General features: G+C 32.2%; 2 protein-coding genes across 2 annotated transcripts in view; one reads left to right on the top strand and one right to left on the bottom strand.

The window, feature by feature from the left end:
* Positions 1–17,599, bottom strand: part of LOC143064396 (uncharacterized) — a 31,511-nt gene extending 13,912 nt beyond the window's left edge. Inside the window, exon 1 of the mRNA XM_076237203.1 lies at positions 17,581–17,599. The gene's annotated coding sequence lies outside the window, so the exon portion shown is untranslated. The remainder of the gene's footprint in view (positions 1–17,580) is intronic.
* LOC143064397 (integrin beta-1-B-like) lies at positions 265–27,818 on the top strand. The gene is made up of 8 exons (XM_076237204.1): positions 265–492; positions 20,153–20,202; positions 21,863–22,020; positions 23,199–23,308; positions 23,977–24,063; positions 24,484–24,634; positions 27,161–27,262; positions 27,636–27,818. The coding sequence occupies exons 1-8, from the start codon at positions 421–423 to the stop codon at positions 27,716–27,718; spliced, it is 813 nt and encodes a 270-aa protein (XP_076093319.1). The 5' UTR covers positions 265–420; the 3' UTR covers positions 27,719–27,818.
* Positions 27,819–27,952: the final 134 nt, after the last annotated feature.

The following is a 27,952-nucleotide window of genomic DNA, read 5'->3' as shown; positions in this document are numbered from 1 at the left end:
TTGATAGTTCCCATGTACATTTCTTATTCATTTTTCTGGTTCCTAGTATTACATGTACATATAGATATCAAATTGTACAGATAAACTTTATATGTATTAGCCTGAGGTTTTACATGACTTAAAATTGCAATATCATATAGTAACTTTTTAACAAGCGGAGTTCTTTAAAAAGGCAATTAATAAAGGAAATACTAAGAGACGGAAACTGCAGGTCATTGGTGTTATTAGCTATACTATTTCAATTCAATATACTTTTATATATTCACTAATACCTACGCAGTTGTTCTGTTGAAGCACTAATCACGCTCATCTACACATGATTTTTTTTTACTGCGTTGAGTGATAACATTTATACAACAAAGTTGGCAGAGGAAAAAGAAGTTCGATATATATGACTGAAAACAGTTTGAGAATAAATCAATGGATATGATTTTCGATTTTGCTGTTTTAATTTGTGTTCTTGGACGAATTTCTGGGGAGCTAACTACACAGGTAATCATACATATTTTTGTAAACCACGCGTTTTAAGATTGTTTAGAATTACTGATACACTAGCTAATAGTGAAAGCTATTTTTAAATCGAGCCTATAGACTAAGTGTACTGCACATAACGTGAAAAATCAACAAAATGTTCATCGCACATACAATTTTTCTTAGAAAATATAAAGAGAGGTAAAGTTCTCAGTTCTATCGTTTTCATAACTGAAGGCTCTAACTTAAAAGAGCCTGTGTCGCTCACCTTGGTCTATGTGCATATCATAAACAAAGGACACAAGTGGATTCATGATACAATTGTGTTTAGGTGATGGTGATGTGTTTGTAGATCTTACTTTATTGAACATTCTTGCTGCTTACAATTATCTCTATCTATATTAAACTTGGCCCAGTAGTTAAAGTATTTTGTAAAAATTTACAAAATTTACAAAATGTATGAAAATTGTTAAAAATTGACTATAACGGGAACTATCTTCTTAAAGGGTCTGATACGGTGCTTTTTGTCCGCAATTTGCTTTTTGTCCGCTTTTGCTTTTTGTCCGATAATTTTGCTTTTTGTCCGACACTTTTGCTTTTTGTCCGTTGCTTTTTGTCCGTTTCGCTTTTTGTCCGATAATTTCGCTTTTTGTCCGACACTTTTGCTTTTTGTCCGTTGCTTTTTGTCCGTTTTGCTTTTTGTCCGATAATTTTGCTTTTTGTCCGACACTTTTGCTTTTTGTCCGTTGCTTTTTGTCCGTTTTGCCTTTTTAGCTCACCTGGACCAGAGGGTTAAGTGAGTTTTTTTTTTCATCACTTGGCATCCGTCGTCGTCGATAACTTTCAGAAAATCTGAAACTAATGGCAAAATTAAAGCAAATATGGCCACAATCATCCTTAGGGTATGTAGTTTCAAAAAGGTATCCGACAACCCCGCCCAAAAATCAAGATGGCCGCCATGTCTAAAAATAGAACATTGTGGTAAAATGTAGATTTCAGCTTATATCTCTGAAACTAAAGCATTTAGTTCTGGGATAAAAATATTCATCAAGTCATAATCTATAGCCCGAGATTTTTCAGTTACATTAGACAACGCGTTTTGGGGTTGCTGCCCCTGATATTTTAATTTTAAGGTAAATTAGCATTTTTTAGTTTTAGTTTGATTGAAATTTTATTTTAAAGTCGTTATAACGAGTAAGCTTACTTGTTATAACGACTTAACTAACAACACAGCTTACTTGTTTTAACGACTTAACTAACTCGTTTAAACGACTTATTTAACTCGTTTAAACCACTTGACTAACTCGTTTACTTAAAAACTACTTATTGTAAATACACAATTTTTATGTGATGTTTGATAATAATATAATGATTAAATTTGTTGCTATTAGATAATAAATAAAATTGAGAATGGAAATGGGGAATGAGTCATAGCGACAACAACCCGACCATAGAGCAGACAACAGCCGAAGGCCACCAATGGGTCTTCAATGTAGCGAGAAACTCCCGCACCCGGAGGCGTCCTTCAGCTCCCTAAACAAACATGCATACTTGTTCAGTGATAATGGACGTCATACTAAACTCTGAATTATACAAAGAAACTAAAATTAAAAAGGATACTAGACTAACAAAGTCCAGGGGCTCCTGACTTGGGACAGGCGCAAAATTTCAAAGACCCTATAAGTGAATCAATATTAAAGCCAAAATATGCAATCTTTAATGACCTGACAACAGTATCGTAACTATATCCCTTCTTTATAAGTCTGTTTAAAGGTTTTGTTAGCTTTTGAGGTGAATACTGACATTTTTGTGCTTTGTAAAGAATATTACCATAAAAGATTGGATGTGAAATACCTGAACGTATAAGATATCTGCATGTTGAGTTATATTTACGAATTATTTCCTTGTACCGATGATAAATTAAGTAAATGTTTTGACTAGTTTGTGATATCGAAAACCCTGGTGTAATAATTTTTCAGTAATACATAAATTTCTCTCGCAAAAATCTAATACGTTGTTACATACACGAGCGAATCGTACAAGTTGAGATATATAAACACCATAAGATGGTGACAAGGGAACGTCACCATCTAAAATGGATAATTAACAATAGGAAATGAAAAATCATCTCTTTTATCATAAATTTTTGTATTAAGCTTCACGTTAATGATATAGATTAACGACAAGATCGAGGAAAGGACAGTGGTCATTGTTACATGTAGTATTAGCTATATTTAAAGTAAGTTCAACAGAATAAATTTCTTTAGTATACATACTGAAGTCGTCATTATTGAGAGCCAATATATCATCCAAAAATTTAAAAGTATTGTTAAATTTTTGTTTCAAATGTTGTTTCGATGGATCTTTGCTGGTTTAAGTCATAGTTTGTAACTCATAACAATACAAAAACAGGTCCGCAATAAGTGGTGCACAGTTAGTCTCCATTGGAATTCCAATAACTTGACGATATACGAAATCTCCAAAGCGAACAAAATTGTTATCAAGTAAAAATTCAAGCGCAAATATAGTATCAAAGCATGTCCAATTGACTATATTTCATTTGTTTGTTGTTACTAAAAAATGACCGAAAAGAGTTTGAACATATGTATTGGCATTCTGACTTTTTAAATGCCCAATTAATTAGGGATGTGTTTTTTGTTTCTTAATAAGAATATGAGGCAAAGTGGTATATAGGGTAGAAAAATCATAACTTTGAACAGATTCAAAATCACCAATATATGCATGCAATTTATCAAGTACTTCCAACGAGTTTTTGACACTCCAAAAGTAATTAATTCCACTATTTTCAAAGGCCTTATTTGAACAATTTATTATCAGGTTTTTGATTGTACCAAGTGTACCTGTAAGTAGAATAGACAATTTAGTAATGCAACAATGGCTTGAAGATGAAATAAATATATACTTGTAATGTGTTTTGTGTAGCTTCGGAAGCCAGTACATAGTTGGGACTTTCATTGTTTTTGGTTCTGCTTGTAAAGATGTAGCTAAAAGTTTGTGTTTGTTACAGATGTCGTTTTCTGAAAATGAAGTCAGTTGGAATGTTGGTGAATTCGTGATTTCCTTTTGCAGAACCTCGATGTAAAATTTACCGTCAAACAATAATGATATTAATAGTAGCTATATCAGCCGGGACAAAAACAAATTCCTTGGCTAGTTCATTTAGTTTAAGCATGGATTTCTGGCGAAAACATTTATAACGGCCGAATTTAAAGTTTTGTCTTGGTTAATGAAAGAAATTTTCATCATAAGATTGAAACTCATGCGGAAAAACGCACAAACGCATAAAGATGTTTATTCAGGACAATAACTTATATCCAAAAATAACAGCAGAAATATATATGAACTACCACCAATGAAGGTTATAAAATACTATAGGTAATACTTAATGCTTTACGTAATGTGCTGTTTATCTTTTTTTTTTTTTTTTTGTCGTTAAGACTTAGAATTGCACAAAAATAATGGATTTATACTTTAACGAAAACATCTCTAGAAAAGTTATTGGTTGATGGCTAAATGATATTTATTTCTGAAATCTAAATCTTGTTTCGCTGTTCTGAGTGTTCAAGATGTTACATGCAGTTAAGAGTGGTGAAACAAATACAAAAAAAAAACACTGGTCTGTATTAAAGTAAACGAAAGAAAGCCGCTGGAATGCACTCCTGGTCTCAGATAAGCACATTTAAAAAATGACAGCTAACATGAAATAAGTGCCAATAAAAGAGTGAGTCCAACACTTGCTTTTTCAAAAACAAAATCTATATTCAAAATGATAATGTATATAAAAAAAAAAAAAAAAAAATGAATATGAAAGTTTACAATTCAAACAATAGATCGATATCAAACAAAAGTATTTCATTATCATTTTTCGGCTACAATGGGTATATGAAACATCCAATGTCGAATTAATCAATATTGATTCTTAACAAAGAATGTTTCTGTCATTTTGTGCAACGAAATCTCTACAGCACATGGTACATGTAGTGACACCACTAGATGTTTAATAGGATCCACGAAGGTAGCAAATTGTCTGTGTGACCATCGCTGGCGGCTTTTGTTACACATAAGATATTTTATTTTGTTGGTTAATAGATTTTTTTTTAATATGCCGGACAGCCATGTAAAACATCACCAAGGAAAGGTTGCCATGCTCTTTGTTAATTTCCATGAAACTGATATAGCCCCATAGGTTTTACATGAACACCAATGGATACTCATGTCAATTTGGAAGCCACGCGGAATCAATATCGGAGATGTTTAAGACAAATGCATCGATCCTGCTGGGCGTTTGTTCCTTTATATCTCCCTTGACATGGCCTATCATTAAAAGGTCCCTTTTGAGGACTTGTGGATTATTTGGTATACTGTAGAGGGTAATTATACAGTCTACAAGCAATTGCATCCTTGGAAAAGCCTCCTTAAATTACGCCCCAAATTGTTTGTCATTAGTTGTTAGAAAGACCTGGCATATAGTCTGCTGTTTATTGAAGTGTTTTTACAATAAGGGCGTGACATTCATGACATAAGCTAAACTTTACAAGTCGAAAGTAAAAGCAAGAAAAAAGTCATACTTGAGTTAGAAAACGTTCGAACTCGAATTACGTCCGTTCAAATAACCGTTGTCCTTCACATATGTTCCAAAAATCTATTAAGCGAAAAGTATTCGACATTAGTCTTAACAGTCATGTTTAACCAACTATGCATAGTTCTAATAAAAATAAACTAGAAGCTCTAAATAGCCTTTGTGATCACCTGGGTCTATGTGCATATTCAACAAAGGACACTCTCCAACATTATACACAAGAATATAATTCATGACAAAATCTGTTTTGTTGATCTTGTATTGCTGATCATGTGCTGTTTCGATTCCTTCTTTCTTGTTTAGTTTTGCTCAAAACACAAAAGAGGATAAAAAAATCCTCATTTAAGTGCAATTACTTCTATAAAGATTCACAGTCTACTTAACTTTGTCGACAACATTTGACTTGTTAGTAGATCTTGACTTGCTGATCATTTTTGTGATTTAAAGTGTATCTTAATCTATAATAATTTTCTACAATATATGACAAAACTTAAAAAAAGATAGATGAAAATCTTCTTTAAGGCGGTATGGAAGTTTAGATTAAAAACGCTAGAATGTGCCAAAACGTAGTACAAAAATGTATATATGAACTGTATAAATAAATGTTCAAAAATTTAATAAATATGATAGGTCACCGAGCATTTTTCGCAAGCTACAGGTTGTGACAAAATGACACAATTTGTATGACAGCGCTGAAGTACGTCCATTATTCATTTTCCATTATTCAAAATTCAATAATGAATAATGAAATATTTTATTTCATTAATCACTATACGTTAAGTGATGAATAATGAATAATGAATTAGTTTTTGTTTCAGTATTCAAGTTGAAAAGTGAATAATGAAATAGATAATATTTTTTGACTGTGACACTATATCCCGTATTACAGAATTCGTAATTTTGATCTTACAAATATTCAAACTAATATCAGACAAAAAAATCCAAACACTCTTTGAAATTTTAAACTTTGTTTATTTATCTAGTTTCGGAGGAAAAACTAGAGGGTTTCCCTAACTATTTTTAACAGAAATTTCTTGGTTTAATGTATGGACGACCTGAATACCATAAATATATAAAAATTCAAATACGTTGTCTTTTATTATTTTCACTGGACCTTTGCTATTCTTCATCCCTTGATTAGAGATATGACATGCTAATTGTACAGCAATGACCATTAGAGGGGTTACGGAGAGGACCAAAATGCAAAAATACGCGTGAAAATTAAGAAATAGCCAATTTTGAATAATGAAATGGATCATTTGAATAATAGAATGGCTGCTGCGGCCCTTCAACCCCTATTTACACTTATACCTTATACCTCATTCGAAAGCTTATTAATAGAGGAGCAAAAGGTATATAGTCAGTGTGTTCCTCGTCGCCTATTAGAGGAGAAACGAAGGACCTAAATATCGAAATACATGTGACTATTAAAAGACATAGCTTATTTTGAATAATGGAATGGACTGCTGCAACCAGTCAGCCTCTAATTCAAGAAACCTTAATACACCATTTGAAACCTTGATAGAGTAACAAAACTGTTTTTAACAACGTATATTTTGGCACCTCTAATGGTCATTGCGGGACATACTGTTCATAACCATTTTATTCCTCTTTGTATAGCTATACGCTATATACCTCTTGTTTCTCTGTTGTAACGCTTTTGAATGACGTATAAGGTAGCAATACACAGTAAGGAGTTTGGTTTCGTATTTTGGCCCCGGTGGATATGAAAGTTATAGTGCAATAAAATTCATTTTTAGACAGCTGAGTGTTTTTTACATGTTGTATGGCCTATTTACTGTTTGACTCTCCGTATTTTCATAGCTAGACTGGCCATAGGTTCGGAAATTAATGTAAATAATTGTTTACAAACGCTTTTTTTCTACACGAAGTATTTTACAAAAAAAAAATTAAAAAAAATACGCGTATTTTGGCATTTACGTCCTCCGTAACCCCTGTAATGGTCAATATTTATATACCCATTTTATTCCTCTTTGTATAGCTATAGGCTATATACCTCTTGTTTCTCTGTTGGTACGCTTTTGAATGACGTATAATGTATAGCAATACATTAAGCTTTCGAATGAGTCATAAGGTATATCTGTTATTAGGGGCTGAAGGGTCGCAGCAGTCCATTCCATTATTCAAAATATCCATTTCATTATTCAAAATTGGCTATTTCTTAAGTACCGGTCTTTGTAAGAATCATGCAGGTTCCTGTTGATAGGCGATTCATGACCCATCTTCAAATGGCTTTATATTTTGTTTATGAGGAGGGTATGGTATGAAAATAAGTTTCATGTATTAATTTTTTTCTTTTGAACCTTGGTTGCCATGGAAACCATCCTTACAAAATTTTGCCTAAATACGTTCATAAGTAGCCTTTGAAAATTGAAATATAAGGGGTTTTAAAGTCCCATAGAAATAAAGTTAATCAATACAAAAAATATGTATATTTACAGTATTGACAAACAAAACCACTAACTATACAAAAACGTTAAAATTTTGAATTTACTAAATAGTTTGTTTCCATAGCAACCATTTAAAAATGTATGTTTCCATAGCAACCATTTAAAAATGTGTTAAAATTCGAAAATGAAAAATTTCAAAAAATCTTTAATTTTAAATCTGTTTATCTCCCAAGACCAACAATACCATGAAATGTCATTGACAAATTTTGAAAGACCACATTCTATATATTGATAAAATAAAAAGAAAGTCGTGTGTTTTTTTTTCTTTAAAAAAATAATTTTAGTCAAAAATTGTCAATTTTCACCAAAATTCAGATTACCAAACAGATGAATACTGAAACATTTTGAACTGAAAAAGCTAAAACATTCCATTTATACGTGCATTTCTGACACAAATTTGGTAATTATAAATGAGAATATATGATTGATAGAGATATTTTGGTATAGAAGGAATTTTTTTCTCTCTGGGCATGGTGCCACACCCCCCCCCCTTTTTCAAAATTCAAAAAATTATTAAAAATTTAAAAGATGGAATTCAATTGTGAACATTTTGAGCATTAAAACATGAAATTTCTTCAAAGGGTGAGCTCAATAATAGAAACCCCCTACACCATTTTTATACGACCCCAAAAAAATTTTGGGATCGTATAATGGTATGATGTCGTCGTCTGCGTCGTCTACGTCGTCTGCGTCGTCTACGTCGTCTGCGTCGTCGTCGCCCGAAGACACATTGGTTTCCGGATAATAACTTTAGTTTAAGTGAATAGATCTTCATGAAACTTTTTCAGAAGGTTCAATACCACAAAAGGAAGGTTGGGATTGATTTTGGGGATGATGATCCCAACCGATTAGGAATTAGGGGTCCAAAGGGGCCCAAAACAAGCATTTTTTTAGTTTCAGGATAATAACTTGTGTAGAAGTATTTCAATTGCTCTGAAATCATATCGCAATGTTTAAAACCACAAGTAGAAGGTTTGGATTCATTTTAGGGATGATGGTCCCAACCGATTAGGAATTAGGGGCCGAAAGGGGCCCAAAACAAGCATTTTTTTAGTTTCAGGATAATAACTTGTGTAGAAGTATTTCAATTGCTCTGAAATCATATCGCAATGTTTAAAACCACAAGTAGAAGGTTTGGATTCATTTTAGGGGTAATGGGGTCAAAGTTTAGGACTTAAGGGCCAAAAAGGGGTCAAAACAAGCATTTTTCTAGTTTCAAGACAATAACTTATGTGTAATTGTATGGATCTCTCTGAAATTGTACTACAATGTTCAAAACTGCAATGAAAAGCATGGGATTGAGTTTAAGGGTTATTGCTCCAAGGGGGTTTAAAAAAATTGGGGGGGGGGGGGGGGTTGTTTACGATTTTTGAAGGGCTTCCTTTTTTTTCAAAATTTTTCAAATTTCGAATTTCGAAAAGTTTCAAGAAGAAATCTTCAATTGCACAGTATTGTGCAATAGATTTGTTAGATCTTTGACCACATTAATTTTGTGACAAAAACCTATATTATTTCAAAAATTTGATCACAATCCAAATTCAGACAGAATCAAGCTTGAATATTGTGACCAAATTTGCCCTAACTGTTCAGGGTTCAACCACTGGGGTCGTATAAAGCTGCGCCCTGCGGAGCACCTGGTTATATATTAAGATCTTTTTTTAGAAATGGGGAATGTGTCAAAGAGACAACAACCCAAGCAATCAACAGAAAATAGCCGAAAGGCTGAAAACTGAATGAAGGGTAGCTGCGTCCCTAATTACACTTGTTTTGTGCAAATTGAAATTTTAAATCTTTAAGTGCTATTTCATGGTCTTTAAAATTGACTCTGTCCTAGTTTCATAAATTTTGCATCAATGATTATTTGTGTCTTTCAATATATATCAATGAGTGGCTTAAAAATTCCATTTAAATGTTCTTTGTATCTGTCGTTTTTTCTTCAAAAGCAAAAAAATGCATTTTACCCCTATGTTCCATTTTAGCCATAGTGGCTAAGTTTCTTGAAGTACAAGGAAATAAAATACAAAGTTTATACAAGATACTCCCAAGTTGGGCCGAAATCGATTTAGCATATTCAGAAGAAGACTTTTTTTAAAGTAAGCAAACTAGATGAACAAATTGTGAAAAAATTCTTTAAAGGGATATAACACCAGAAGGATTCAATTGACAATTTTGGTCATATAAACTTATTTGTAGATCTTACTTTGCTGAAAGTTGTGCTGTTTACAGTTTATCTTTGTCATTAATAATATTCAAGATAATAACCAAAAACTGCAAAATTTCCGTACAATTAACAATTTAGTGGCCGCAACCCAACAATGGGTTGTTAGATTTATCTGAAAATTTGCTCTCAAGGCTTTAGTGTTTGAGATATAAGCTACACACTGCATGTTACCCCTATGTTCTATTTTTACCCATGGCGGCCATGTTTTTTTACAAAATTGAAAATAAAACACAAACTTTATTCTAGATATCCTAAGGATCATTCAGTTTAACTTTTACTGGAATTGGTTCAGTAGTTTCAGTGGAAATGTTTCAAATATTTAACACCGAACAGACGACGACGGACGCCAAGTGATGGCAAATTTCACAGTTCCTTTGAAACGGTGAGCTAAAAAAAACTACGTCAGTCCTATTAGAAATAAACTGAAAATAAAAAATTAAAAACTTGTACCATCGAGAGCGCAAACGAGGCCACTTTCCATAAATTTTAATATTTTTAAGGGTCATAACTCTTTAAAAAAAAGTCCATTGTCCATCATTATAGAACTTAATTTCGAATTTTTTATTTATAAAAATACTATTTTTGATATAACAAAAATAAAAAAAATATTTTATTTTTTTTGTCTTAAAACAGTGGTTTTGATAAGAAAATAACACTCTGTAAAGATTAGACCAATGGACAGTTTTAAGCTTGGTACAGTGTATCCAATTTCATTATCTATGGAAAATACATTGCCTTGTATCGTTTCTTTTGTGGACTAGTATACTATTGCGCAGAGTCAGATTATGTACACATAATGGCTGTTACTATTTACCTCCAATGTAAATCGACATGTACATCAAAACCTTTATGCAAACACTTATTTGTCACTATGTCAATTTAACTGGGTTAAAATTGAAATTGAAGAAGAACTACAGAACCTTTCTTTCTATTCTAATATATAATAAATTAATCTAACTTATGTAAAAGATTTGAAATACATGCGGAATGTGTCCATTGGACACAGATGATGCTCGCGCTTGCATATCATAAAAGTCATAAACGGACATAACTGAAGAACAGTAAAAGTGACACTTACCAATTGTGTACTAACTTTTATGGTGATAAGTATTGTGTAGAAGTTTCATAACATTTTGTTGAGGTAAACTAAAGAAAGAAATACAAAAACTTTTTTCCTCTATAAAGAGGGATTGCATAGAACAGTGAAAGTGACACCACCAAAATTCAAAGTTGATCTGTATTTGGTGGTTTTAAGCATTGTGTATAATTTTAATAACATCTGGTAAAGACAAACTAAAGTTAGAGAACATAAACGGAAAATTCAGCAATTTTTCTATCTGTAAAGGGGCATAACTCTTGGACGGTTTAAGTGACACCACAAAAATTCAAACTAAGTCTGTGTTTTATGGTAATAAGCAATGTGATTAAGTTTCATTACATTTGGTTGAGGCAAACTAAAGATAGAGAACAGAAACCAACTTTGGGACGTACTGAAGGACGGACAAGGGTAAACCTTAATGCCCCCTCCACTGCGGGGGCATAAAAATGTGTAAATATAACAATTGATTAAATTAGGCAAAATTCAATGAATGGTCATTGCACATGGTTGTCATAAAGGTTTGAGAATCAAAACAGTATATAATAGTTAGGACCAGCAAATTGTCCTCAAGGCCACAAGGAAAATATGTTTTGAGAACCATAAAAAAAATCGATTATTCTGCCGTATACAAATAATAATCAGTTAGGTTTTTAAAAATAATAATAATAGACAAGCTGTCCTTTTCCACCATATACAATAGAAACATTGACAAATTCTTGCACAATTTAATGTAGATCGTTGGTATATTTTTCCTCAGATAGAACATGTAGAATTTGTATGCCCCCACCGTAGCAAAGGGGGCATTAAGTTGTACCCTTGTCCGTAAGTACGTCCGTTCCAGAGTTATACCATTCTATAAATGGAAAAAAGTGCTGACTTTTTTGTTTCCGTTCTCTAACTTAAGTTCATGAAGTTTGCCACAACCAAATGTTTTGAAACTTATACACAATGCTTATTTCCATAAAATTCAGAACAGTTAGAATGTTATTGGTTTAACATGTACTGTCAATAAGTTATGCCCCTTATAAATTGGAAAAAATGCTGAATTTTCCGTTTCCGTTCTCTCTTTTCCGCAGTTCATCTTACACTGACCTCATTTTCTTAGAACATTGATAATGTTAAGTTAATATGATACTTGTATTAAAATCTTTACATAACACTTACAGAGTTTCAAAAGTAATTCAATGATAAATAAAACCAACCAGACATTTCAGGGTGAACCTTCTTGCTTAACAGATCTTAGTCTAGGTTTAAAGTTTTTAAAGCATTAATCTGTTTCAAAAACCAACAATGAGTTGCATTAAATTGTTCCTGTAACTTTTTTATAGCCATTTTGAAAGACAAAGTATCCTGAGCTATTTTTTTTAAAATGTTCATTAAGATTTGTTTTTCTAGATAATCATGTTATGCTCATTGTTGAAGGATATACGGTGACCTGTGGTTGTTTATTTCTATGTCTTTGCTCTCTGGTGGAGAGTTAATTGTCTCATTGACAATTACAACACATCGTCTTATTTTTATACATAGATTTACTAGTAATTAAGTTTTGGATTCAACATTATTCTTTTTCACTGACAGCATCAGTCTTAGATACGACAACGGGTTATGCGTATTACCAATTTTTTTTAAACTTCTGAGAAATCTTACATATAAGATTGAAGGGAGGGGGTACATATGATGCCCTCAACTTTAGAAGTTGTGTTATGCTTAAATTCTTAAAATACTTAGTTCACAAGTAAACTAAATGAGATACCACGTTTTTTTTCAACAAATTTTACAATTTTGAAAAAAAAAAAAAAAAATCGAAAAAAAAGGGGGATGGACCATACCCAGAGTGATGATTTTTCATTTTGTACAAGTCTATCTTCATTTACTATATATTTTTGTTTGAAATTAACAAATGCGTGTCAGAATTGCACATATAAATGGAATATTTTAGCTTTTTAAGTTACTAAATGTTTGATTATTCATCTGATTGTTAATCTGAATTTTGGTGAAAATTGACAATTTTTGACTAAAATTTTTTTTTAAAGAAAAAAAAACGCACGACTTTCTTTTTATTTTATGAAGATATAGAATGTGGTCTTTCAAAATTTGTCAATGACATTTCATGGTATTGTTGGTCTTGGGAGATAAACAGATTTAAAATTTAGGAGTTTTTGAAATTTTTCATTTTCGAAATTTAACACATTTTTAAATGGTTGCTATGGAAACAAACTATTTAGAAAATTCACAATTTTAATGTTTTTGTATAGTTTGGGGTTTTGTTTGTCAATACTGTAAATATACATATTGTTTGTATTGATTAACAATATTTCTATGGGACTTTAAATTCCGTTATTTTATATTTTCAAAAAGGGTCTTTTTTCACATATTCAAGCAAAATGTTGATTTGATGGTTACCATGGCAACGGGCATAATACAGGGAAAATAAAGACAGAATTTTACTCATCTACCAAAGTTCTTATGATAAAGGGCAAAAAAAATTACTTCTGTGACATGTCATGAATCACCTTCTGCATGATTTTTACAAAGACAGGTACTTAATTTCACGCGTATTTTGGCATTTAAATCTCCGTAACCCCTCTAATGGTCATTGCGGCACAATCGACATGATATATCTATCATCAGAAGATTAAGATTAAGCAAAGATCTTGTGAAAATAAAAAAGACAATGTTTAGTATTTTAATTTTTATATATACATGTATTTTGGTATTTAGGTCGTCCATACATTAAACCAAGGAATTTCTGTTAAAAATAGTTAGGAAAACCCACTAGTTTATCGTTCGAAACAAAATAAATAAATTAAAAAGATCAGGCATTATTTCACATAGTGTTTTGATTCATTTCTTACAAAATTGTTTAAATTAGTTAGATCATACGAAAATGACGAATTATGAAATATGGGATATATATAGTGTCACAGTAAAAAATTATAATTCTATTTCATTATTCACTTTTCAATTTGAATACTGAAATTTAAACTATTTCATTTTTCAGTATTCAACACTTAACGTTGAATAGTGAATAATGAACTATTTCATTATTCAATATTGAATTTTGAATAATGGAAAATGAATAGTGGACGTACTTCAGCGCGGTATTTGTATGGATTATACGGAGAAAAACAGCATTATGTGATCAGAAGCTAATTTAAATTTTAGAATTGAAAACAAAATGCGAGAAGATAGCTTTAAGAAACTGCTTTGAGAATATCAATAGATACAATAGGGTCACTGTGCTTTATTTCCTGCTAAAATTTAAGATAGCAAAAGTTCATGTATATTCTTTCAGAAAATGCACTAAAAATGCCAATTTAAAAACATTAAAAATCAAACAAATAAAATCTACGTTTGTGAAAATATTAATATTTATCAGTTGAATTTTGTTACAATGATTTAAAATTAGACCTTAAGCTTTCTTGTTATTTACTATCCAAGATATAAGGTAAAAAAAGCCCCCCCCCCCCTCCCCCCCAAAAAAAATAGTCAAAAAATAGTCAAAATCATCATCAATAGACATTATCTGTATTAAGGAGTCGATTAACGATTTCGATCATGTTGTCTCATTTGTAGAACTGACCTTGCTGATCACCATTAAGTTTTTCTGTATCTATTATAATTTTCAAGATAGTAGGCAAAACAATTTGTCATTTTAGGGCAATTAATCCTATATTAAAATGCGAAATGAGTCAATGGGACACACAGATAATGCCCCCGCTTTCATATTACTTTAGAAAGGGACATAACTTGATAACGACAAAAGTGACACTACCCACATGTGTTCTTGATCTAACTTCTGTTGTAATAAGTATTTTGTATAAGTTTCATAAAATTTGCTTGAGGCCGTTAGTTTTCTCGTTTGAACTGTTTTACATTGTCATTTCGAGGCCTTTTATAGCTGACTATGCGGTATGTACTTTGCTCATTGTTGAAGGCCGTACGGTAACCTATTGTTGTTAATTCCTGTGTCATTCAGTCTCATGTGGAGAGTTGTCTCATTGGCAATCATACCATACTTCTTTTTTATATTAAGTTAAGAAACACAAACGATAAAGTCAGTATTTTCCCCATTTATATAGGGCATAAGGGGAAAAGTGAGGTCATCAAAATTCATACTTGACCTGTTTTTTGTGGTATACTCATTGCATATAAGTTCCATGCCATTTTTTAAGGCAAACTGCAGTTCAAGAACGTATATAAAAAGTTCAGCAGTTTTTCCATGTCCAAACTCTAGAGCAGTAAAAGTGACGCCATCAAAATTCAAACTTGATCTGGGATGTGTGGTAATAAGCATTGCGTTTAAGTTCCATAACATTGGTTTGGGGCGAACTATAGTTAAAGAATGGAAACCAATTTTGGACGTCATCTGACAGTTTTGACAATTGGTAGAGCTCAACATCCTGCTGTCAGATTTTCTCTCTTTTTAATGGTTTTCAGAATAATAGACAAAGCTTTAATTTTACCCCGTATGTTCTATTTCAGTCATGTTGGCCATCTTGGTTGGTAGGCGAGGTATAAATCAGGCATATTTCTTTTTAAATAAGATACCCTAATGATGATTTTTCAAAGTTCAAAATAAAACCTGCAAAAAAATACACGTTTTTATATCGGACATAAAGCAAAATCAGCGGACAAAAAGCAAAACGGACCAAAAGCAACGGACAAAAAGCAAAAGTGTCGGACAAAAAGCAAAATTATCGGACAAAAAGCAAAACGGACAAAAAGCAACGGACAAAAAGCAAAAGTGTCGGACAAAAAGCAAAATTATCGGACAAAAAGCAAAACGGACAAAAAGCAACGGACAAAAAGCAAACGTGTCGGACAAAAAGCAAAATTATCGGACAAAAAGCAAAAGCGGACAAAAAGCAAATTGCGGACAAAAAGCATCGTATCAGGGGTCAATTGACATTTTGATCATGCTGACTTATTTGTAGGTATTTCTTTGCTGTACATTATTGCTGTTTACAGTTTATCTGTATCTATAATCTATTATACTAAAATTACGAGGTCCAATTTGTCAGCCGTCATCACGTAAAATCGACGAATCAAAGAATTCAACTTTATATACAACTAATATAGTACAAAGGTGTAGATTAAAAATTACACCACTCCAGGCCCTTTTGTTTTCAACGTAATTAATATCGCCAATAATTAGGAAGTTCCGGGTCGAGCCCGATACCGATACCAAATTAGTATAATCACCTGTTACCTATTACCTTATCTGTACGTTCCGCATCTGACAGGCGCACCACCAAACGGTGTATTCAGGATTAATATGTTATATAAACGGGTCATAATCACAGGGTTGACACTACTAAATTGTCAAATTGTTACCTATTGTAGTATTCCGTAAGACTTTCTAAGATAACAATACGAATACTAAAAATCTGGACTAAAAATAAGTTTCAATTTGTTAGCGGGCATGACGTAAAACAGCGAATCAAAGAATTCAACTTTATTTATAACTAATATAGGACAATGCTGTTGATTAAAAAATACTCCATTCCAGGACCTTTTGTTTTCCAAATATTTAATATTACCAATAATTGATAAGTTCCAGTTCGACGGGTTCAAACAGACCGATTTGAAAGCAGAGACAATTGTGTATCTTATAATCGGCAGGACTTTATCAGATGACAGTATTAATACTAAGATAAGGCTTGCGCATAGTTATATACTTTAATTCAGTCACGGACCCGCGATATCACGGGTGTGTTCTAGTAATATTTAAGATAATAACCAAAAGCTGCAAAATTTTCTTAAAATTACCAATTCAGTTGCAGCGACCAAACAACGGGTTGTCTGATTGGTCTACAATTTCAGGGCAGACATACCTTGACTTATCGAATAAATGTTTACTTGTCAGATTTGCTCTAAATGCTTTGGTTTCTGAGATATGAGCCAAAAACTGCATTTTACCCTATGTACCACAATGGCCATCTCAATTGGTTGGCCGGGTCAGCGGACACATTTTTTTAACAAAATACCCCAATGATGATAATTTTTGTGGCCTAGTTTGGTTAAAGTTGGCCCAGTAGTTTCAGAGGAGATGTTTTAAAAAGATTACTAAAATGTTGGAAAAATGGTTAAAAATTGACTATAAAAGGCAATAGCTCCTTAAGGGGTCAACCGACAATTTTGGTCATGTTGACTTATTTGTAGATCTTACTTTGCTGAACATTACTGCTGTTAACAGTTTATCTGTGTCTTTTTTAATATTCAAGGTAATAACCAAGAACTGCAAAATTTCCTTAAAATTCTAATTCGGGGGCAGCAACCCAACATTGGGTTGTTCAATTTGTCTGAAAATTTGAGGGCAGATAGATCTTGACCTGATAAACAATTTTACCCCATGTCAGATTTGCTCTAAATGTTTTGGTTTCAGAGATTTAAGCCAAAATCTACATTTTACCCTATGTTCTATATTTAGCCATGGCGCCCATCTTGGTTGGTTGGCAGGTCATCGGACAATTTTTTTAAACATAGATAACCAATGATGATTGTTGCCAAGTTTTGTTAAATTTGGCGCACTACTTTCAGAGGAGAAGATTTTTCTAACAGTTTACGGACGCCGGACGCCGGACGCCAAGTGATGAGAAAAGCTCACTCGTGAGCTAAAAATGAAGAATGTATATATATACATAATACAAATATATTGTATTATGAACAGTCAAAATAATTCTTTGTAAAAAAAAAAAATATTCACGACACTTACCAAGGTGGAAATCATGGATAATCCTAGGTCTGTTCTATGTGTCTTTCCTAATAATGTACAGCTGTTTTATCAGCGATCATACCTTCTCTAAAATTCCAAAGAATACATAAAATCTAAGTCTCTTTCATCTTGCAATAATATTAAAAACATTTGACTTTTCTACACTTTACACAAGCATTCCCCATTCCAAACTAAAAGACAAAAGACTGGTTATACTGTTCTGCATGAAAAAGAATTGCTTACGTATAGATTCAAGTTTGTTGCCTAAGGGAGGGATAAATCATACTTTGTAAAAAAAATCACTCTGATTCAAACAGAAAAATTCTGATAATGACATTATCAGGATGTTTGATTTCTTAATTGACAACAAGTCATGAATATGGCAGTTGTTATCCACTCGTTTGATGTATTTGTTCTTTTGATTTTGCCGTTTTGAATTTTCCTCGGATTTCAGTATTTTTGTGTTTTTTTTTAAATTCTTTTTCAAACATGGTCTTCTTAGAGAGAATAGAAAGCAGTTGTCAGTATTCTTTAATATCACGTTCCACTATGTACTAAGTAGATGGTGTTCTCTCACTACATAGTACAAAATTTGTGACTCTGTTGAACGCACATATCTCATCGAATTTAAGGTAAATGATAAAACTGATACAGTTATATCATGTCTTGACTTATATCTAGAAATTGACAATGAGGATCGGTTGAATACATAACTTTACGACAAAACAGGTGATTTCAGCTTTCCAATTGGGAACTTTCCATTTCTATTTAACAACATTCCAGTTGAAATAATCCCCTCTTAAATTGTTCGGACGCTATTAAGAGTTGATTAACGGTTATTGAATATCTGTGTGACAGATGAAGACGGATATATTCAAATTGTATTATAACTACAATTTCGCCCCCTTCCCCAGAATGTCACCTATTGAACTAGACATATTAATAGGTTTTTACTTATATGAGCAACACGACCCGAGTACTTGAGATCGTCCCCAGAGTTTGGTTGGGTTCGTGTTGCTCAGTCTCTCTATGAGTTTTAGTGTAATGATGTTTGTCAGATTGACTTTTCCTTTTTTAACCATGGCGTTGTCAGTTTATTTTCTTTCTTATGAATTTGAATGTTCCCTTTGTATCATTCGCAGCTTTTTTTTATAACATATATCCATGTATGTTGGACAATAGCCTTTAAAACGTTTTTAAGGTAACAAGACATACTTTTTAACTTAATTACCATGGAACTTGTTGAAAAACAGTTTTAGTGATGCTCATAATTTTGTCATTTCTTTCGCATTTACTTGAAACTAACTTATTGGCAATGCCATCTGTTGAGTAGGGTGAATTACTCGCTTTCTGTACTTAAATGCACATTTTTGGGGCAATTCTCGGAGGAATCGTACGTGCAGGAGAACATTTCTGTGTTGTTCAAACATATCTTCTATTCCATGTGACAAAATCCAAAGTTTGCCGAAAGAGACAATAACAAACAAAAAAAAGCGTAACACAGCCCAAGGCCACCAATATGAATCTTCAACTCATTAGGAAAATCCCGCACCAGAGTGCGTCTTAGTTCAGTGAAAATGGACGTCACTCTAGACTCCAAAACGTAAAAATGAACTAACATAAAATCATACAAGACTAACAAAGACCAAAGGCTGCTGACTTGGGACAGGCGTACACATATGCGACAGGGTTAAACATGTTTTGTAAGTTTCCACCCACCCCTAACAACTCTATCCAATGTAAAATAAACAAACGCACAGCGATAGGCACAGTAAACATCAGTTTTTAAGAAGTGCAAGGCCGATGACAGAATAGGTAACAGATGAAACTAAGCAAAATTACAATAATTCATAAATTTCTTAAGGACTACTCTAAGTTGATGACATGGCAGCTCCAGACCTCAATGTAATTGACACCTTTTCAAGCCAACATAACCAACAAATTGCATGAACACTGAAGAAATTTATGCACAATATACACATTTAATGTTTTGATGATTCTTTATCATCAGTTGTGCTTTCAAACCAGGAGATCACATTTGTAGTTTTTTTCTTATTACTGTATACCTTTTTGAAAATGATTGCTTGTAAAAAATGAAACTCCTTGCTATTAATCTTTCCTTATTTTATTCATGCTTAGTATTTGTTAAAGTATTATTACGCCTTGATACAAGCAATTATAAAAGGGTGCATATGCAAACACAGAGGACATACAGTGACCAAGGTCATTATTTTCTTTCTTTTCGGTATAATTTCAGTTTTCTCGTATATATTTCAGGTCTCGTCCGAAACTATTATAATCCATATCTTTTTTAATTGACTTAATTTCTGCAACTAAGTTTGGCACGCTCTTAAATTTTGTTGAATTCTATAATGTCAGTGAATCATGCTGTTTTTAATTAATAGTTGTTCACATCATTTGGTTTATAAACAGCTAGCAGTATTAAACAATATAATTGATTTAGCAGTTTTTTCTCCCAAGATGATTTTTTATTATATATGTTAAGATGCGTTATACAATTATCATATAAATGTTTATACTTTCATCTTGTCTTTCGTAATTTACTTTGCAGCCTCCAGACAGACGTAAGCTCTGCACAGATGAAAAAAGCCAATGTGTTCTGTGAGTAGTTATTTCAAAAATAGATAAAGATGATAAAAACGTATAAAATCTTTCAATAAACTAAAACGCCCTATGCACGACTAACCCGCAGTTGATAAAATTAAATGTGAAAAATGAAGAAGTTATTATATAAATGTCTTTAGCAAAGCAACACAAAAAAAATAAGTTAATAAAACGCTGTTAGATAAAATACTATTTGTTTTTGTAATCCATTGTATTCACCCATATCACCAAAATACCGATAATAGACTGCAAGTCAAATAGGGTGTCTTCGCGTTGTAGTCAGTGCTACACCGCTGGCTTTGATATTTTTATTTTTTAAAAATTCAGTTGAACAATTATTCAATTTTATAAACATTTAAGCAAAAGCTTTGGCGAATACTGCAAACATTGTTTTTTGTTGTTGCTATTTTTGCACCTTTAACACTTACATCTTTTTGCAAGAACACACTTAAATTTATACTTAACCTGAAATTATTTCCATCGAGTCAAAACTTTCAAACTTTTCGTGTTTCCGTGCTAATAATAATCAACTAAAGACAGAGTCGTTATACATGTATGAAACAAATCAATTTAAGTTATACTAAACACCAAGCACATGTTCCAAAACAACCAAAATGTATTGAAGCTTTATAGCTTTATTGAGTGTTCATGTTATTTTAAATGAGGTTTTGTACGACTGCATAAAGGATGTATCAAAATTCATTAAAAAATCATCAAAGTATCTGACTGAAATTTTACATGAAAATCTTCAGTGCGGGATAAATATCTAGAGTGTATTACTGTTCAAATACTATCAAATATATTACTTTAAACAAAATAAAGAGATGCATTATAATCACGTACTAGTATCTGTGCTGACTTAATTCCCAATGAGACAAGTATCAACAAGACACCAAATGACGTAGATGTTAGCAGATATATAGGTCATTGTATTAAAACATACATTTGTTCATCTCAGGCAAAGTTAACCATATATGAAGTTGACTACTCCTTTAAGGTCCATTTTTGTTACTGTGACTTGACTGTGAGTGTTGCTCTCCACCAATTGCGACTTATTCAAAATTCTGACCAAATTGCAATTTGTTTTATATAATCAAACTGTTCAACTGGTCAGAATTTTAAACAAATTGCTGTAGAAAAAACACAGCCAAGTCATGAAAGTGCAAGGTGATAAAAAAACATACTTACAATCCCATAACAATTTAATTCCACTTTAATGGTGTTGTGACAAAAGAGGTATAACAGTTGGTATATATATATATTAAAGTCATTACCATATGCTAAAGGTGAAATGTAGTTATTTTGAATTGCTATACAAATGTCCAAACTAAGCTTTCATGAAGTTTTTCTTCCGAAAAGTTTTCTATATGAATTTCATAGGAATTAGACATAATGTGAATTAAAACATTTCATATTTAGGAAAATATGTATTAAATTGCAATATGTTTGTAGGAAGTTTCCATGGGGAGATAATAATTTTTCTATCAAAAAGTCTTTATTCAAAAGAATATTGTTTTAGGTTATCTCCACATGGAAACTTATCAATAACGTATTGTTATTTCACACATATTTTACTGAATATAATGATGTTTTAATTCAAACAGCGTTGTCTTTAATAAATCTTAATAATTGTGCAAATCTTCTAATCACTTTGTAGTCCCGGATCAACAGATGTATGTTCTGGCAGAGGAGATTGTGTTTGTGGTAACTGCCATTGTTATTCAAGTAGAGGCGATTTACCACTGACATACACAGGAACATGGTGTGAATGTGATCCATCTAGTTGTCCGTCATTTAATGGGTTGGTTTGTGGAGGTAAATATATATGGTCGAGACCACATTATTTCGTAGTGCATTTCTTTTGAACAATAAAATAATGAAAATAAAAAAAATCCCACCTGCGCTTTCTCAATAAAATGTTTACAGTGTGTTGTACTACTTTTAGGACAAATTATGTCATTTGAACATTATAGAAAACGTCACCAGCTCTAACTCAAAATATGAACAATATTATGTTTAGGGGTCTTGAAATCTTTTGACAGCCTCCGAAGTGCTTATATTTAACCCTTTTCAGCTGGACCAAATCACTTCTTTACTTTAAAATTCTAAACCCAAGCAGAGGCGGATTTAGGGGGGGGGCAGGGGGCCCGCCCCCCCCCCTTTTTGGGAAAAAATTTGGTTGCTTATATAGGGAATCATTGAAGCGTGACTGGAGCGAGCCCCCTCTTAGGTCAGTCAGTGGGCCCCCACTTATGAAAATTTCTGGATCTGCCACTGCCAAGTTTTTTGACAGTGTTATTTCACACCCTAGGCTTACTTGCATTTTGAGGCATAAAACATGAAGAAATAAATTTGGAAGGTATATAAAAAAAAAAAAATCGCAAGTAACACACTGTCAACACTAGGGACTAAATTCAACGAAAATAAAGGGACGACAATAGTGGTCTCGGACATTAATATCAGTTAATGGGTTTGTTTGTTTAGGTAAATATTTTTTTTTATAGAATAGTAAGTGCTTATTATTGTTTTAGAATACGGATACACTAGAAATTACAACATGTATGTTTGTTGTTTAAAACGGTATTTTAAGTAAAAAATAATGATGCTTTCCGTGTTCTGCTATAATTTTCTTAACTTAGTAAAATTTGAAATCGACCAGAGTTGAAGAATTCAATTCGACTTATACTTATCTGCCCTTAATTATCAACTCAATAGCCAATATATGGACGAACTGTTAATTTTGCTGTGCATTTATGTCCAAAAACACAACTGCATCGATATGTTTGTCCATTTTTTTACTGATGTGTTTGTGTGTGTGTTTTTGAGGGGTAGGGTTTCTAAGAAAAATATGTATACAGCTGTTCAAATAATAAATTTATAGATTCAATCCTATGCTGGATCACTAAAAAAATCAGCTTAAATATCAGAAAGGAATTAGTTCTACACCTGTTCATGTTGATAAAGAAAGATATAATTTGTATAATTTATTACAGGCAGTGATCATGGCATCTGTGATTGTGGATTCTGTAAATGTTATAAAAACTTCGATGGTAAAAACTGTGGATGTTCAACAAAGAAAGATATGTGTACAGCAAATGATGGAGTAGGTGATAAAATACATTTTGCCTTTGATATTTGTCGATCTTAATAAAAAAAAAAGTGGTACAAACGACGAACTGAAAAATCTTGTGTATTAGACCAATTTCTCATAGCGGTAATCAATGGTAATTGATATGATAAACTGACATGTTTATTGTAGAAAAGGTGTAGATATCAAAAGAAGAAAATGTGGTGTATGCGTCAATAAGTCAGTTACCCAACAAATAACTAAAAGTCATCTAGAGGGCCAACTTGCAGTCCTCAACCAACGATAGCAAGCTGTCTCTATAATGTTAAGCTCTAATTAAACCCATGATTTAAAAGTTGTGATAAGAAACAATCTATTGTCCAACAAAATTCCAAATAACAACAAAAAAAAAAAAAACACAACAGAGACATAAGCTATGAAACAATCACAACAGCGGGGATTTCTAGAACAATATACCTCCTTTTAATTCTCTCCTTTTCCTCCTCCATTCAAGGTAATGTTAATAAATTTATGATTTCCTGCAATGTATTCCTCTTTAAACTACACTCTAAACATGCTAAATATCGGATTATGTGAGTTGGTCAAATTTATGGAATACTCAAAAGATTTGTCTCTAAATATGCATATGAAGTGACAATTGGCGCTGTATGTCAATCAAGAATCAATCATTTATCTATTTCCAGACTGTTTGTGGAGGACACGGGGAATGTATGTGTAACAAGTGTAAATGTGACAAAGACTACGCAGGAGAAAAATGCACAGAATGCAAGGTATAGTAGTTACATGTTATGTGTTTCATATATGACAACTTTCGACTTTTAACGCACATAAAATTACATGTAGAAATGTCAAACCAATGATGAGTCTGAAAAAAATTCAGTTTACATATTACTTCTACATAGAGTTAATTTCATTCATTTTGGATCTTCTTTTTTTCCATTTGCCCTGTGTGTTTGTTTTAACAAAATAAATTCATTAGTTTTTTGTAAACTCTAAAGTGAAATAAGAAATATATCTAATAAACACTGAAAATAAATTTGTGGTATAAGATTTTAAGGCAATTTATAATGAACATTTCACACAAAAGTCATAGCATTTGTATGTACGATGTACACAAGGTGAATACATTTGCATATAATAAGTTATCAAATTCAGTTAATAGATTTTTTATTGATTTTTTATTGCTATAGAATTGTCGTCATACGTGTGATGCCAACAAAGAATGTGTCAAATGTATGTTAGCGAGGTCTGATAATTCCAAAGGCGAGACGAGTTGTAAACAACAATGTAGTCAGATTAATGTCAACTTTGTAGACGACGTAGAAAAGACAGATTTAAAAAGTATGTGCTCTTCTTTTTTCACAATATGTTCATTCCTTAATTAAGCATACAATATTGAAAAGATTAAAAAGTATACAAACATCTATATACTAAGATAACGAGGTCCAATTTATCAGCCGTCAAAGGGTAAAAACGACAAATCAAAGAATTCAACTTTACATAAAGCTGATATAGGACAATGGTGTTGATTAAAAATTACACCACTCCAGATCCTTTTGTTTTCCACATAATTAATATTGCCAATAATTAACATGTTAATTCCGGGTCGAATCTGATACCGATTCCAATAGTATATTCATCTGTTACCTATTACCTTATCTGAATGTTCCGCATCTGGCAGGCGCACCACCAAACGGTGTATTTAGGATTTTGCTATATACACGGGTCATAATCACGCGGTGGACACTACTTAATTCAATCATTGTCACGTTGTTCCCTGTTGTAGTATTTTAATCAGTATGACTTACTTTCTAAGATGGCAATATGAATACTAAAAATCTGGACTTAAAATCAGGCGTATAGGTACAGTTTTCAATTTGATAGCCAGCATGACATAAAACAGACAATTAAAGGATCCAACTTTATCTATAACTAATATAGAACAATGCTGTTGATTAAAAAATACTACATTCCAGGCCCTTTTGTTTTCCAAATAATTAATATTACTAATTATAATTGACAAGTTACAGCTACTAGTGCATCTTAATGACTTAATCAGATGACAATACCAATTCTAAAATAAGGCTTAAGCATAGTTATATACTTTAATTCAGTCACGGACCGCGATATCATGGGTGTGTTCTAGTATATCATAAGTCTCTGATTTCAGTGTCCAATTATTTGTTTTTTTTTTAAATTAGTGCAGAAATATATCATATGAATCTATGTCATTATACGAAAACTGAAAGAACATCAGCGAATCAAAATATTCATTATATGGAGTCGTTATATTATATGGTTATCTTCGAAAGTTCTTATTTCACAATACTTCTATTTCAGGGCTCAGGTAAGGTGTTTCTTGAAAAACCTCTATTAGACGTTTTTAAATACATGTATTGAACAGATCTACAATTTAACTATGTGCTTGGTATTTTTTTCTTTTTTAATCTAAATACACTATGACAGACAGTTGAATTTTATTAAACGCAGATTGTTTTCCACGGAGAAACTTGCAGCAAGTTCTGTCTACGTACATTAGAAAAAGCATACAAATTAAGAGGAAACCTCACAAACTAAGTGGGGCCTCGGTGGTCGATTGTTCTAACTAGTTTCAAGAACTGTCTAGAAAAGAAGGGTTAAGACTAATGTATCACTAGCCTGTCAATATGAGGTTGTGAGTTTGAACCCCTCGCTTGGCAGGTGCACTCGACGCATATCTTGTTTGAAAAAGATTATCCGTTTTCAAAGCTCGGTTGTTCTTTTCCGGGTACTCCGATTTCTCTACCAAAAACCTGACCGCCACAAAATTGCCAATAGTGCCGAAAGTGTCGTTAACTTATCACCAATAAATCAGTCACAAACCAAGTCTCAAGAAAAGTAAAGTAACAAAAATACCGAACCGTGAGAAAATACAAAAAAGGAAAATCCGTAATCAAATAGAAAAATCAAAAATTCAAACACATTAAACAAATGGAAAGCAACTTCGAATTCCTGACTTGGTAAAGGCATTTTCTTGTGTAGACATGGTGGATTAAAGTGGGTTTTATAGCTAGATAAACATCTCACTTGTACGACAGTCGCATAAAATTCCATTATAATGTACCCTTTACTCCTTTAGGCCATAATTACCTATCGAAGTCTTTAGGTACTGTAGCAAACTGAAATGATATGATTACAGCGTATTTTGCGACAAGTTGTTTTGGTAAAGGGTAAAAGTTTTAATCTGTATATTGGTATTATTTTTTGAATTATGGAAGTGGATTAATACGAATAAAAGGGTATACGTCTTTGAGACAACAACCCAAAAGAGAGAAGACGTCACTGTTTTGCATGGACACTATTTCTGTCTTGTGAGGTTTTCTTTCTTTAAACAGGAAATAGTAGACTATTCTTTTTAAAAAAATAATACTTTTAAACAAGGAAAGACAACAAAGATGAACATAAATAAAAGTGAAGTTGTCTCGCTTTGAGTCAAAGAATATACTAATATTAATTTTGAAAACTAGATTTTAATAACCCAACATTGTAATTAGTTTTTTCGTTTGAATTGTTTTACATTGTCATTTCGGGACCTTTTATAGCTGACTATGCGGTACGGGCTTTGCTCATTGTTGAAGGCCGTATGGTGACCTATAATATTGTTAATTCCTATGTCATTTTGATCTCTTGTGGAGAGTTGTCTCATTGGCAATCATACCACATCTTCTTTTTGATAAGATCTGAAAAATTAAGGAACTTGCAGTCTTTGATTCAGTTCATGCTTATGTGTCATGTAATCTTGGTAGCCCCAACTGTACTTTGTTTAGTGCTTAGAACAACTGAGTACTCGGCTAGCTAACTTTCATATATTTATACATTTTATTGTAGATACTGATTCTGAAATATTGTGTGAATATGAAGGAATAACCTACATTGTACAAACAGATAAAATCAAAAGAATACAGATCAAAGCTGCTTCTAGAATTGAAGGTAAGATGAAAGATATCTACAGAGATATTCAATCTGACATTATTCAATGGAATCAATGCTCTTTTCATGTTTCTAAAAAAAAACCAGCATAACAATTACAAAAGACTGTATCACATTCGCTTGGAAAAGTTAGCAGGTGGTGACAGAACCCTACAAAATAAAAGCACTCTGATATTACAATATAAAATCTACGGCAAACTAAATTTAGCTTTACTAATTGAAGTTACTTTTAAGCTTAAACCAGCTTTAACCTGCAGCTATTTAACACATAAGCGATCATATACACTTAGTAGATGCTTCAATACCAGTATCAATATAATATAAGTAATTTGAATTATTCATAAGAAATGTGTTTTATTCTTTAACTTTGTAGAAAACCCTAAAAGCAGTGGAGTTAGGTATTCATCTATGGTTGTTGTACCACTGCTTGCTGTATTGAAATGGGTGTTTCAGTAATGTGCAGTTTGTGAAGAGACTTATAATACGTAACGTTGTACTTGTGTCAATATGAATAACAGTGTCAATATATTTTCTTAATAAATTGTTTTAAATTACATTAATGGATCTATCATTGATTTGTTTATTAATAACCATCAGACTAACTTTAATTTGGAAATTTCTGGTGGTGTTTAGTTGTGTAGATTTGTGTGTATTATATTAGATTTATTGGCTCTGAACATTATTGTTTAA

The sequence above is a fragment of the Mytilus galloprovincialis genome, chromosome 2 (genome assembly GCF_965363235.1).
Source record: "Mytilus galloprovincialis chromosome 2, xbMytGall1.hap1.1, whole genome shotgun sequence".
Taxonomy (NCBI): Eukaryota; Metazoa; Mollusca; class Bivalvia; order Mytilida; family Mytilidae; genus Mytilus; species Mytilus galloprovincialis.
This window is presented reverse-complemented; position numbering and strand designations above follow the sequence as displayed.

Bases quoted from the DNA above. Each gene is read 5' to 3' on its own strand.
- LOC143064397 (XM_076237204.1), top strand. From the start codon at position 421: ATGGATATGATTTTCGATTTTGCTGTTTTAATTTGTGTTCTTGGACGA. The intron at 23,309-23,976 runs GTAGGTGATAAA...ATCTATTTCCAG, and splicing joins TGTGTACAGCAAATGATGGA to ACTGTTTGTGGAGGACACGG. The intron at 24,064-24,483 runs GTATAGTAGTTA...TTATTGCTATAG, and splicing joins AAAAATGCACAGAATGCAAG to AATTGTCGTCATACGTGTGA.